General features: G+C 31.9%; 1 protein-coding gene across 5 annotated transcripts in view; it reads right to left on the bottom strand.

Moving 5' to 3' along the window:
- Nucleotides 1–3,172: 3,172 nt before the first annotated feature.
- Nucleotides 3,173–14,911, bottom strand: part of LOC135130268 (secretory phospholipase A2 receptor-like) — an 81,424-nt gene continuing 69,685 nt past the window's right edge. For 4 of the 5 annotated variants that reach the window (XM_064057625.1, XM_064057626.1, XM_064057624.1 and 1 more), the window contains exons 3-8: nucleotides 12,517–12,714; nucleotides 5,420–5,585; nucleotides 5,163–5,326; nucleotides 4,447–4,674; nucleotides 4,225–4,396; nucleotides 3,173–4,175 (exon numbers count right to left, since the gene is read on the bottom strand). In XM_064057625.1, coding sequence (XP_063913695.1) covers nucleotides 3,932–4,175; nucleotides 4,225–4,396; nucleotides 4,447–4,674; nucleotides 5,163–5,326; nucleotides 5,420–5,585; nucleotides 12,517–12,714 — 1,172 coding nt within the window. In that variant the 3' untranslated portion in view covers nucleotides 3,173–3,931. The remainder of the gene's footprint in view (nucleotides 4,176–4,224; nucleotides 4,397–4,446; nucleotides 4,675–5,162; nucleotides 5,327–5,419; nucleotides 5,586–12,516; nucleotides 12,715–14,911) is intronic. The other variant, XM_064057627.1, reaches the window with a different exon arrangement.

The raw sequence follows: 14,911 nt of genomic DNA on the forward strand, positions 1-14,911 counted from the left end.
CCAGCAGGGCATTCGCCACGTTCAAGGCATTCAATAACTTCCTCATAAAATTTGTGAAGTGCTAGAAATGTTGATCGATTGGCTCTAAATCCGAACTGATTTTCAGATAAAAGTTCATATTTATTGATAAATGCATCTAATCTTAAAATAAAACAGTACTCAAAAATTTTTGAGAAAACTGAGGTTAACGCTATCGGTCTGTAGTTGTCTATACGGTCTTTATCGTTTTTCTTGTGAATAGGAATTATTTTTGATAACTTAAGTTTGCTTGGAAAATGGCCATTAGAAAAGGAAAGGTTAATGAGAAAAACCTATGGTTTCACTACAGCCACTAGGACTTTCTTTAGAAAGAAATTTGGAATTTCATCTGGACCAGCGCTCATTTTGTTACTAACTTTGTTAGTTCAGACACTTTCTTTTCCGTAACTGGTTATAAGAACAGATTATTTGTACAATATAACATCTTATTAAAATTGCAACTTTTGGGTAAGCAGTGCTTGACAGTCTTACATGCAGCTTCTCTGAAAAACAAATTAAAGGATTCCGCTACCGACAATGGGTCATCGATTGTATTATTTGTGTTGTCTTTCAATTTGATAGTAGTTGCTTTCGAATTTTTGTTACTTAATTCATTAATTATTTTCCGGGCTCCTTTGCAGGGATTAGCCGAGTTAAAAATTTTTCTTTGATAATAATCCTCTTTTCGTGCTTTTCACAAGTGCTAGGTGTAAGCGTTTAGATTCCTGATAATTTTTAGACAAATGTGGGTTATGTTTTTTTAATTGATATAAATCTTTCAGTGCACTGCTCGATTGACGAATACTATTGTTCACCCAATTTTTTTCATTTCTTTTTTTAAGAGGGATTTTCTTAACAGGAAAACAGTCATTAAAATGCGAAACAAATACATTATGGAATATATCAAATGCACAGTCCATATCATTGCTATCATATAGAGATAACCATGATTCACCTGACATAATATTTATAAATGATTCTATATTCTTTGTGTTAAACATTCTTTTAAACATATAAGATTTTTTATTATTACTTTTGCAAGAGAGATTTGTATTTGCTATTCAGTGGCGGCTCGTGACTGTCTGATGTGGTGAGGCGATGATAGAAGTTTGACAATAATAGTAATATTACTTGGTCTTACTAGTTAGTAATGATAGAAGTCTTGCCTGAATACCGGTCATTCTCGGGTCAGTGGTAGGTCCTAATAATAATAATAATAATAATAATAACACCCATAACACATTGAATCAACGATGTTTTTACAAGTCAAAATTTTGTTGAAAGTAGCACTTTTTCGGAGGGATTCGGGAATAGTTGTTGTGTTCTTTTCTAAACGTTTTAAGCCCATGAAATTTTTAATGTGTACTTTGGAACTTTCATGTAACTTTGTACTTCGGATGAAATTCTTTAAATCGTTATATCCCGGGATGTTGTGTAAATATTACGGCAGAGCCATTTATATGTTTCGTAGGTACCAAGTTGATTTAAAAGACTTGGAGTACTGACGATTCTGTCGCTTATCAATAGAAGTTAAATGAATTAACGGTTTTGACTGGTCGATATTTAGCAAAATTTGCCGACGTTCTAGCTCGGTTCGCCGTGAAAACGGCGTTTCAAGAAGCAACATGACGATATCGTACTCGGGATTCATTTTTCACTCATCTGTACCTATGAAAGAGACAATAACACAAAACATTAACACGTGGGTTTTTATTCACGTTCATCCTAATTACCCACGCACCCCGCAACCCTACCGTTCTGTAAAATAAATGGAAAAATGGTTTAATGAGTACACCGAAATTGGCCGAGAAGCACCGAAGATATCGCCTCAGTTCCGAGCGAACGCATGTATAGGAGTATAGGAGCTGAGCCATGGAAATCCGTGTCTGTGATTGGGCTTCGCTGGTTCATGTGAACCGACGTTCTGGCCGCTTCAGTTAAAGAACTAGGGGCATAAATCGTACGGTATTCAACGGAAAATGTCAGCAGGAAGCGTAAAAAATAAAAAATCATGTACAGATTTCCCATTTCAACATATTTTTGTAACAAAAAATGCATTGAAAGCTCTTTTAATTATAAATTAAGTCAATCTGTTCTTAAGATATATGCTGTGAGGCGCCGCCTCACTTGCCTCATCTGACGAGCCGCCACTGTTGCTATTACTGTATTATGATCAGGGGTATGGTTCTTGATACTAAAACATTCATGGTCATTTGATACATTATTTGTAAAGATGTGGTCTATGGTATATATACCTCTAGGGGGTTGTTTTACTATGTTGTCAAGATAAAAAGTTTGTAAAATATTACATAGAGTGAAGTACTCCCGGCAATCACGTACGGGATCAACATTAAAGTCACCCATCACGTACTAAGTACGTCCTTGATTTTTACAGGGGTAGTTGGAGCTAAAAACAGTGATTTATCACTATTAATTCTCACGATTTTGATATTGTTATTTGGAATTACTTGACTTTTGGAAGTTGTAAAATAGCAATTTAATAAATCTGCAATTTCAGTTGGATTATTAGTTGTTGTGCCATTGGTGGTGATAATTTTTTCAGGATGGTGTAGGTGGCTAGAACCTCGATTTTCATTTATAATTGACCAACAGGTATTACAGATATTAGTAGAATTTAGTACTCTTTTGTTGGTATGCATTGCTTTAGCTTTAGCTACTTTTTGCTTATAATATGTAGTTACCTAAATGTATATAAGTATCTTTGAAAAAAGTTGGGATTATCCAATTGTTTATTAATTTTGCTCATCTCACATAGCATGGAGTGCAAATTCTTTAGGTCATTACTAACCCATTTCTGAGTAGTTTTGTAATTTCTAGGCTTCAGTTTAGGGAAAGTGTTATTGAAATGATACCACAGGGTATTATAAAATAACGTAAAATTGGAAACGAAATCAAGATTACTTATAGTTTGATTCCAATTTTCCTTTTACGACAATAAGTAGAAAGTTTCAATGTTTGATAAGCTAAATCTCGCAATTTGGAACGAATTGATTAAAGATTTGTTTAATTGCATAAAATGCAGCTCTCTTGCGAACATTTGATATCTTCAGTGAAAAGTGTAAGCTTCAGTACCAACCAGAGTCAGTACACGCACAATAAAGGTTTTCAGGAGTAAATAAAAGTTAGAGTACAATAAGATATTATGATGTATTTGTTTCATGCAATAATATTATACAAAAGGGAAAAATCACAAAGAATAAAGATTACAGTAATTTTAATACATGAAATTGTTACAGCACGAGTTCTACGTATGAATGCATGTATAAGAACTACACGTTGAGCTCACGTGTAACATGTATTAATAATTTTCACAAACGCATTTTCCACGTGGAAAAAGTTTGTTTTTTTGACTCAAAAATTACGTAGACGACTAATGTAAAAATAAGGAAATATTGTTTTCAATTTTTCTCCTAAAAGACTTAGTTTAAGTCTGATATATAAATATTTGCAACAAATATAAGGTAAAATAAAAACACTGCAAATTTTTGTAGAATAATTATTGTTTGTAGTGTTATTTTGTAAAATACCATTTCTCTCTATCGTAAAATTACAGATAAGAGTGCGTTATAAACACCAGTTATATACAATCATACACAGAATTTGTGACAGTAATACATTTACGAAGTAATAAAATTTGTATAAAAAATAAATAATAATATTTAAATAAATGGCAGTCACTAAGTAAGAGTACAAACTAAGCTGTACCTAAGATTAGGAAGCACTAGATAATAACATTAATTCGATATGATGTGGAATTTAAAACGTGTGTTGTTTTGCCGATGTTGATCTACCAAAAGAACTCATTTTTCAACAGTGCAATCAGGAATTAACACAATGAACACAATCATAACGCAAGTTACAGTCATTTTGGGTTTCCACAACTACCCTCATTCTAATTATAGACATACTTATCGGTAACTTCATTATTATAATGTGCCGGAGTTTTATAAGTGATAGGAGCTTCGATTTTTTTATTCGTCTGATTTCTGTTATCACTCTCAACCGCGTTGATCACAACTGTAGCGTCAGGTTTAGTTAATTCGGTAGCCTGAAGCGTCTTATTATACTTGACCACAGATTTTGACTTGGCTTGACAAATGTAGTGTTTCTCTTCTAGTCGATTTTTCGAATTCCATCTACAACCAAAATAGTTAAATCGATCAGTGTTTTACACTCCACACTTACAAATTATCAAACTCGGGGTCCAAGGTTATACAATGGTGAGTATTATTTTTGCTTGTCACTAACGCCTCTTTTGCAAAGTGTTTATAACGAATGACTCGACCACTCATGGCCCATTTCCACTTTTGCTGCTTCCAGTCGAAAATTCCGCCAATCCAGCGTTCGTGTTTTTCTGCTGAAAATTGTTTTATTAACGAAATATAGTGGTAGTTGAGGGCGATTTACCTGTAAAGGTCCCTTTCAGGAATCCTCGAAGAATATTGTCCTGCATTTTGGTGGTGATGACAGCCAGTTTGGTTTTGTTGTCTCGGCATGACCAGTAGGCATTGCTCCAACTAGCTTTTTCTGGACTAAAGAAGTAACATTTTCGCCCTACGAGGATCATGTGGGTAGGGCAGACGAAGGTGGCCACGTGGTAAGGGTTGGGTTTTCGTGGTTTCACTGGTTTCTTCACTGGAACAGCAATCTCTTACTTAAATTATTTAAACAAGATTTTTATTAAGAGTGAGAGTTTCATGACCTAGGCTTCCTGAATTTTATTTTATACAACCTATTTCGTAATTTTCTGACCTCTCCTCGTAATATTTAAGTATATATTTTTAACTTGATGACAAATCTCTATATACAAAAACTGTACACATTCAAAATGGCAGAGTTTCAAAAAAAAGGAGCGAACTAAATTTATTTAGTGTAATGAACTTGCTGAAGTCTGCCAAGTGAAAGAACATTACTTTCCAAATTTACGATACAAAAAGTCTACATTAAATGGCAAAACAGAAAAGACTGAACAAGCCACAAAGCTGTTTTAAGCCGTTCGGTAATGAACTCTAATTTAAATTTACACCGCTTGCAATATGAACAAAGGGGACAAATATAGAGTTATGGTCCTCACTTGATCGAAATAACAAAGAGTGCATTTTATGGAAATACTAATACTTTACCTAAGTATCCAGGGGCTGATTCTCCGACTTTCTGCTTTGCACAAAGCTCTCTGGCGTCGCGATCGCTCGAAGTGTAGCATTTGCTCCTGTTGAATTTTCTCTTGCCTAATACTGACCTTTGGCAAATGTAGCGTTTCTCTTCGACGCAACTTCTGGCACTCCACCTGTAATTAATTTTCAAGTTGAGAAGAAATCCTACCAGGCGTGAAGAGGCTCAAAACAGTTTTGTAATGAGGTCATTACGGTACGGTACTTACTTGTTCTGGCGCTGAGGGTCTACAATAATACAGTGCCATGCCCATTTTGGGTCGTTGTAGTTCATTCTTGAAAATGCATAGAAGGCTAAAGGCTTTCCATTTTCGCCCCAAACCCATCTTGATTGTCGGTCGTTGTATCTTCCGCCCAGCCATCTCTCGTGCTTACCTAAATGAAAATATTATTTGGAATTATTTTTCATATCAATTTAGTAACAACAATAGAAAGACAGAAAACGCTAGCCAAAATTTGCCTAATCAACCATATCAACAATTTGATGACGTCATCTCAAAATTTTATCAGATACATTCTATACAAATTTTATAAAATAAGATGCTTCTATGCTTGTCGTTCTTTACTACCCTTACTTTGAAAATTTAGATTTTTGGAAACAAATTCAAAATTCTTCAATAAAGTTTAAAAAGTTATCTCAGCTAATGCAAAATCAAGTAACGGTTTCTTTCCATTGCCATTGTTTTGATGTCTTTGCAATTAATTAAATGAATTACTTTATAATTATGTGCTTATTATTAATAATTCGATACAAGACATATTTTCTAGAAGCTTAATTTTTATTTTACAAATTTTGTCTTATCTTAAACTTATAATAATTTAATGCTAATGAATAGTGTGCTCATAGTTTAGAGGGGATAATATGCGAATATGAAGACTTTTGAGATCCTTGGTGTTTGGTTATTGAAAAAATTTGTGTTATTTTTTAAGAATTTTAATGAGTCTTGGAGGGTCCTGCCATTTTATTCCAAACGAATTTGGAAGATTCTCTGGTGGTTTTTCTTTTTTTTTTTGAAAGAATTTGAAATAATCTAGTCCCTAGTGTCTTTTTTAAATATTTAAAAGAACATTAGAGATACGTATCCTTGTGTATTTGCAAAAGATTCAGAAAACCTTGAAGGCTCCTGGTTTTTTCCTTGTTATGAAAGAATTTTGGAGTCCTTGGTGCTTTTTTAAGAATTTAAAAGAACCGTGGAGGATCCTGGCGTTTCATTTTAAATGAATTTAATTTGGGGTCATTAAAACGAATGTTGGGGGTCCCTAGTGTTGTGTTTTGTCTCAAACGAATTTGAAAAAAAATTGCCCCTTAAAAGAGGTTAATAGAATTTTGGATCACTAATATCATTTAAAAAAAATTAAAATAAGCTTGGAGTCTCCGGGTGGTTTGTTTCGGAAAGAGTTTGAATCTGAGTTTCGAAGAACCGTGAGGGTTTTTGGTCTTTTTTCCAAATAAATCTGAAAGAATCTTGGAAATCTCAGTTTTTAATACCTTTTTTTAAAATTTAAATGAACCGTGGAAGGTTCTGGTGTTTCATTTGAAACGAATTTGAAAAAGTTTTCGGAGATCCTGGTATTTTTTTTTTGAAAAAATATTAATAGAACTTTATGGTCACTAATGTAATTTTTTTAAGAAATTAAAATAACCTTGGAGACCCCGGATGTTTTGTTTCGGAAATATTTTGAAAACATTTTGAAGCCCGCCGCTGTTTTCATTTTGAAAAAATTGGGATCTGCGGCATTTTGATTTTGGAAGAAACTTAATTAACCTTGATCGTTTTTAGTGATTTTTTAGCGAAGTTGAAATAATCTTGCCAGGTCCAGATTTTTCGTTTTAAAACTAATTTGCAAGAATCTTCCAATACGTATCGTCTTTTTTCATTTAAAAGAATATTAGACACGCCTGCGCGTATGTTTTTGCAAGAGATTCAAAGAACCCTTAAGGCTTCTGGTGTATTTTTCCGCACAAATGTGAAAAAATCTTGAAAACCTCAGTTTTTTGTTGTAATTTGAAACAATCTTGGGAATCTCTAGTATTTTGCTTTTGAAAAGAGATTAACAGAATTTGGGACCACTCATGTACTTTTTTTAAGATATTAAAATAAACTTGGAATCTCCGGAAGTTTTGTTTGTTTGAAAAAGTCTTGGTGATCACTGATGTTTTCATTTTGAAAAAAACTCAAAAGAATATTTGAACCTTTGGTATTTTGTTTATAAAACAGATTAAAATAACCTTGGCCGTACCTGATAATTTTTTTGAAAGAAGTTGCAAGAATCCTGGTAGCTACAGGTTTTTGTTTTAGAACAAATATGAATAAACCTTGGGAGTCCCTGGTATTTTGTTTTGGAAAAGAGATTAATTGAATTTTGGGGCCACTAATGTATTTTTTTTTAAGAATCTAAAATAAACTTGGTGTCCCCGGACTGTTTGCTCGAAAAAGTCTTGGTGGCTGCTGATATTTTCATTTTGGAAAAAAAATTAAAGAATATTGGGACCTCTGGTATTTTGTTTTTGAAAAAGATTAAAATAACCTTGGGCGTACCTGAAGATTCTTTTCTTGAAAGGAGTTGAAAGAATCTTGGCAGCTACAGGTTTTTGTTTCAGAACAAATCTGAAGAAATCTTGGGACTCCCTGATACATATTTTGTTTTTGAAAATAGATTAATATGTAGATGTTTGCGGTCCTTGGTCTCTTATTTTAAAAACTTCAAGCTCCTGGATATTTTGTTCCTGAAGGAACTTGAAAGAATGTTTTTGGCGGTTGTCGTCATTGTGAAAAAATTTAAAAGAATATTGGAAACGTTGGTGCTTTATTTTTGAAAGAGACTAAAAGAACCGTGGCTGTCTCTGAAGATTTTTTTTTTGTTTTAGAACGAATTTGAAAGAATTTTGGGTGTTTTGTTTTTGAAAAATCTGACAGAATCTTTGTCTTTGCAAGATATTTGAAGAACCTTGAAGGATTCTGGTGTTTTGTTCCAAACAAGTTTGAAATAATTCTAGAAGTTACAGGTTATTTGTTTTAGAACGAATTCGAAAAATATTGGGGTCTCTTGTGTTTTGTTTTTGAAAAACTTTTTAAAAGAATCTTTTTAACTCTTTAAGGATTTAAAATAAACTCAGTGGTGTTATATTTCAAACGAATTTGAAAAAAATCTTTGGAGCCCATGGTATTTGGTTTTTAATAGAATTTTTGGGGTCACCTATACACTTTTTTTAAGAATTTAAAAGAATCTTGGTACATCCGGATGTTTAGTTTCTGAAAGAATTTGAAAGAATTTTGATGACCACTGCTCTCATTTTATTTATTTATTTTTAAACATGTCAATTTCTGATATTTCGTTTTTGAAAAAAATTAACATAACTTGGACTGTTTTTGCTGACTTTTTTTTAAGAATCTGAAAGAATTTTGGGGGTTCCTAGTGTTTTGTTTTTTTTTTTTTTTAAATCTGAAAGAATCTTGAACTCCCATAGTGTCTTTTTTTAGGAAGAATCAAGCAGATCCCTACTCCCAGGTTATCTGCTTTACAATGAATTCGAAAAAATATTGGAGGTCCCTAGTGTTTTGTTTTTGAAAAAATCTGAAAGAATCTTCAGGTCCCTCGGTGTACTGTTTAAGGATTTAAAAGAAATTCAGGGATGTTTAGTTTCAAACGAATTTGAAAGAATCTTTGGAGCCCGTGGTATTTTGTTTTTAATAGAATTTTTAATAGTATTTTGGGGTCATCATTACATCATTTTTAAGAATCTAAAAGAATCTTGGTTCACTCGGGTGTTTCGTTTCTGAAAGAATTTGATCAAACAATCTTGGTGACCGCTACTCTTTCGTTTTGATTTTTTTTTTTAATATGGTGATATCTGATATTTCGTTTTTAAAAGGATTAACATTAACTTGGACCGTCTCTGGTGATTTTTTTTTCAATAATTTGAAAGAATCTTGTGAGCCCGAAGTTTCTTGTTTAGGAACAAATTAGAAACAATTTTGGGAGTTGTTGGTTTGGGTTTTGAAAAAAATCTGAAAAAATCTTGAATTCGCTAGTGTCTAGGTACAATTAAAATAATCTTGAAGATCTCTGCTTTTCGTTTTTGCAAGAATTTCTAAGAACCTCAAAGACTTTTGGTATTTTGTTTCAAACAAATTTGAAAGAATCTTGGACTACTTAGTGTCTTTTTCCAAACATTTAAAATAATCTTGAAGATCCCTGCTCTTTTGTTTTTTCAAGAAATTGGGAGAACCCCAAAGACTTTTGGTTTTTGGTTCCAAACAAATTTGAAAGAATTTTGAAGGTCCCTTGTTGTTTCGTTTTTGAAAATTTTTTAAAGAATCTTGGAGTTTTAAGAACCTCTGAGGCTCCTGCGGTTTGGTTTCAAACGAGTTTAAAAGAATCTTATGAACTCCTAGTACTTTGTTTTGAAAGAGATTAATAGATTTTTGGGGCCACGAGTGTTTTTTTTTTAGTAAAAAATAATCTCTGATGTTTTATTTCTGAAAGAATTTGAAATAATTGTGGTGGCCACTGTTTTCAATTTGAAAAAAAAAAAAAAATTAAACAATAGCGATACTATTGGTATTTTATTTTTGAAAAAGATTAAAATAACCTTAGCCGTACATGATGACTTTTTTTTTGAAAGAAGTTGAAAGACTCTTGGTGGGTAACTACAGGTTTTTGTTATACAACAAATCTGAAAGAATCTTGAGCGACTCTGGTATTTTGTTTTCGAAAATAGAATGTTGGTCCCTGGATGTAATTTCAGAATTTAAAAGAAATGCAGAGGTGTTTTGTAGCAAACGAATTTGAAACAATCTTTGGAGCCCATGGTTTCTTATTTTTAATAGAATTGTGGGATCACCATTACACCTTTTTTAAGAATTTGAAAGAATCTTGGTTCACTCGGATGTTTCGTTTCTTAAGGAATTTGATGAAATAATCTTGGTGATTTTTTTTAATATAGTGAATTCTGGTATTTCGTTTTTAAAGTATAGAAAGATTAACATAACTTGGACCGTTTCTGGTGATTTTTAAGAATTTGAAAGAATTTTGTGAGCCCCAAGTTTTTTGTTTAGGAACAAATTAGAAACAACTCTAATTAGAGTCCCTGCTGGTTTGGTTTTTCAAAAAATTTTAAAAAAACTTGGATTCTTTAGTGTCTTTTTGAAGCAATTTAAAGAATCTTAAAGATCCCTGTTCTTTCGTTTTTGCAAGAAATTCAAAGAACCTCCAAGACTTTAGGTATTTTACTTCAAACAAATTTGAAATTGAATTTGGACCACCTAGTGTCGTCTTTTAGTCTTTTTAAGTATTTTAAAAACTCTTCGAGATTACCGTTCTTTTGTTTTGGCAAGATATTCAAAAAACCTCGAAGCCTTTTGGTGTTTTGTTCAAACAGATTTGAAAAAATTTTGGGATCCCTGCTGGTTTGAATTTTAAAAAATCTGAAAGAATGTTGGATTTACAAGTGTCTTTTTAAGTAAATAAAAAAATCTTGAAAATCCCTTCTGCTTTTTGTTGACAAGAGACTCAAAGAACTTACGAGACTATTGGTTTTTTGTTCCAAAAAAAAAAAAGAATTTTGGGGGTCAATAGTGTTTTGTTTTTGAAAAAAATCTGAAAGCATCTTGGGGTTTTAGGTGTCTTTTTTAAAGAATTTAAAAACCTCGGAGGCTCCTGCTGTTTAGCTTCAAACAAATTTGAAAGAATCTTATAAACCCATAGCATTTTGTTTTGAGAAAGAGAATAGATTCTTAGGGCGACCAGTTTCTATTTTTTTTTAATTTCAAATCTCTGATAATTGTTTTTGAAAGAAAGGATCGTCGTGGCCACTGCTGTTTTCATTTTGAAAAAAAAAAAAAAAAAAATAAGAATAGCGTGAGCTTTGGTGTTCTGGTTTTGAAAGAGATTAAAAAAACCTTGGTCGTTTATGATTACTGTGCTTTTCTTATATAAAACGTAAAAGCATCTCTGGTTTTTTTGTTGTTTATTTTGAAAAAATTTAAAACAGTCTTGGATTTCCTCGGATCTTTTTTAAACCATTTGAAAATTTGGTTTTGCAAGAGATTCCAAGAACTTTGAAATCTTTGGGTGTTTTGTTCTAAACAAATTTAAAAGAATTTCGGTGTCCTTGGTGTCCTTTTGTAAGAATTTATAATAATCTTGGGAGCCCCTGGTATTTTATTTTTGAAAGAAATTAATAGAGCTTTGGAGTCGCTGGTGTCTTTTCTTAAGAATTTAAAGGAATCTTGAACCTTTGATGGTTTGTTTGCCATTTTCATTTTGAAAAATTTTTAAAGAATATTGATACCCTTCATATTTTGTTCTGATATAGATTAAACTAACTTTGGGCGTCTCTGGTGTGTTCTTTTTTTTTTTAAAGAAATTGAAAGATATCCCTGGTCTTTTTGTTTTTAAAAGAGATTAAAAAAATCTTAAGAGCTTCTGATGTTTTGTTCCAGAAAAATTTTGGTGTTTTGTTTCTGGTAAAATCTGAAAGAATATTTGGGTCCCTACTGTCTCTTATTATCATTTAAAAGAATATTAGGGGTCACCAAGTCTTCAGTTTTTGAAAAGTATGAAAAGAACCTTGGGAGCTTCTGGTGACTTGTTTTTGAAAGAATTTACGAGCTGGAAAATTTGCTAAGAATATAAATAAGATTTCTCTTAAGTAAGTAAGTCTCCCAAAGATGTCAATAGTGTTAAGAACGGGAGATTTCGCGGACTATTACATGTTCTGGCTAGGACTTGCGTTCCACTAGTTAGGATATCATAGAAAATATTAATATGTATAAGAATACAAGATATTTATTACATACATAAAATGTATAATGTAAATATATGTAAATAAATAATAATTGTATTCATATGTAAAAAAAGCATGGAAAAAAGTACCTCTTTAGAACAAAGTCAGGAAAAAATATTGTATCCGATTAGTGGAAAATGGAATGAACTTATTATTCTAAGCTGATAATCGAAGGCATTTAACCTAGTTTCATCATGATCACTCTGATGAATACTTTACTTGGAAATGTTACACGTGAAGGTGTTAAATACCGACTTAATCAGTAATCACAACAACTTTCCATTGTAAAGAAGAAATAGAAGTAAATTTCTAAAAATGTTTGCTTAAATTCGTCATATAAAAAAATGTTCTTTTTGTCATTGAGAAAGTACAAAGGTTGAAAACTGCAATGTTATGCTTTTCGTCTTAAAAAATGAGTTTAAGTAGCCAAATTTGTCAAAATAAAAAAAAAATAGATGCTGCTTAGAAATTTATCTTCACAAAATACAACACTCAGCTAACCCAACCGTCCCTTACCATCTTTCCTCCTGTTCAGATATCGCCTTATCGTTATTTCTTGCTGCGATTTGGTGACTACGGCCAGACTGCTATTGAGACTTTTACATCGAAAGTGGGCATCGTGCCAGGCTGCTTCGTCCTTGCTGAAGTAGTAACACTTTCTTCCAATCGCAACGAATTTCTTTGGACACACATAACTGGATCGAGTAAGTGACTCTGAAAGCAACAAAACAAAATTTAGTAAACAAAGTGAGCGTAGAAATGCGATAGGTCAGTTCTACAATGTCAAGTGGGTTCAGATCGGGTCAGATCCAAAGACGTTGCGAGGAGGAATTTTTAATCTAGCGTTAAACGCCTAGCGTTCGGAGCTATTTTTATCAGATATTGTGTAGTGTCAAGGTTTTATTTAAAATGTGGCAGTGGATTTTTTTCAGTCGTAGGAATTGGCAAAGCGACAAAATTATCGCCAGTAGTTTGGATTTTTTTAAGTATTACGTGCCTATGTAAACAATTTGAGCAATTTTGGATCAGGCAGGATTTATTAATGACAGCTTGATTAGAGCGAATTAATGTTTTCTTAAACAATTGTGCAATTCGGACTCGTAATCTCGCAGTTTGAAAAGAAAACCGGAAATAATTTACCAGTGTCAATCAAATGTCAAAAAACAGGAAGAACACTAATTATAACTGAACAAATTACCCACATTTTTCAAATTATTACTTAGGAAGTCTGTCATAGATGTGCTACATACAAAGAGAAAAAAAATTAGTATTCATTATTCTTTTACTTTTTTTAAGCTCTAAATATACACTGATATCATAATACTCACTAGATTACACATAGTAAATAACAATATAGACAGCAAATTTACACCATAACATTCCACGAAGCATTAAGTACCATTTCGCATTAAACGAATAATTGCTGCGCAATCAGAACGACTATTTACGTGTTTGTTGATGTTTGCTACTGCTACTGTTTACTTTAATAGGAAAAGAAAAATAAAATTTTAAAAATGTATCCTATGTTTAGTTAAAATGTTAAAAATAGTTTCTCTGATTGACAGATATGAGTTTGTATGTTTATGCATCGTACTTATGCATTTCAGTTTATTTTCACTTTTTATGTTAAACTAAACCATATGTATGACTGAACTCGTCTAATTTCTCAGGAAACTGAATTTTTTACCAATTCGGTGACTTAGAAAATTAATGACACAGAATTTCTTGTTGTAGCGAATCTAGACAATTAATTATTGTTAAGGTCAGATACAAAATTATTACTATAATAACAGCTTTTGTGAGATTAAACGTCATTTAAAAATCCCGCTTTACATGATCAATACACTTTAATTTTTAATTTTAGCCCAGTTGGGTTTCCCCACATGGCAATTCTATAACTGCTACTTAAGCCTTGATTAACATTTACAACATCATGCAATATTTATTCCTTAAACTGTTGGTTGCGGTAATTTTCGGATTAAAATATTTACCGACCTCTAATTTGTGTGTGGATTTATTATTAGGGATTTGCCTTTGTAAATTTTGTGTTAGTATTAAACATGGTGAGGATTTATATTGTTGTACATACGTTGTTTACACTAAGTCGAATTTCAAGAATGGTTTAATACTTTTGTGTAAAATTTGATGAGTAATGAAAATATTTCCGGTTACATTAGCACATTTTATTCTTGTCATAATAATGCTTTAAGTTTCCAGGAAGGCTGACATAGTCTTGTTATTGTAATACTTGATGACATTTTTAAGAAAAGGGGTAATAAAGTAAATGAATAACGAATAAGTCGGCGAATTTATAACCATATTTACATATTTGGCTTGCAAGTACAGCGTGGTGTTGAAGTAAGATCCAAACCTAATAAAATATTTATGTGCAAATATAGGCACATATCTTGAAGGTATTGAAAGCTGTGTTTGTCACGAACTCATTACTTAGGCTAAATATACGCAGTCCTCGCCCCTTTTTTTGAAACATATTATTTTCTTTTCTCAAATTTACATTTTGTTTTTTTTTTTAAGTTCTCAGAACTATATTTTTGATCTATTCCACCGGGTTCCATAATAATTCAAGGATTTAAAAAAACGCTAATTTAATTACACAAGAAAATAAATTAAATACAATAAATAATGGTTTATTCAAGGATTTGTGACAAACGTATCATTTCAGAATTTTAAATATTGTTTGTGGATTTGCATTAACTCGGTTTCTGTAAAATTTTATTACTTTAATTAGTTGTCATTTAATTCGACTTATGTATTTATTCGTAGAGGAACAAACCTTAACTTTTTTTCTCCATCTTTAACCGCTTTAAATTAATTAAATTTCAATTTTGAGCATTCATGTCTGATTTAAAAATTGTTAGCGTGTGATCGAAAATATTTGGTGTTACAGATG

This window comes from Zophobas morio, unplaced genomic scaffold, assembly GCF_036711695.1.
Source record: "Zophobas morio isolate AGI-343-1 ecotype UQ-CSIRO unplaced genomic scaffold, CSIRO_AGI_Zmor_V1 ptg000017l, whole genome shotgun sequence".
Taxonomy (NCBI): Eukaryota; Metazoa; Arthropoda; class Insecta; order Coleoptera; family Tenebrionidae; genus Zophobas; species Zophobas morio.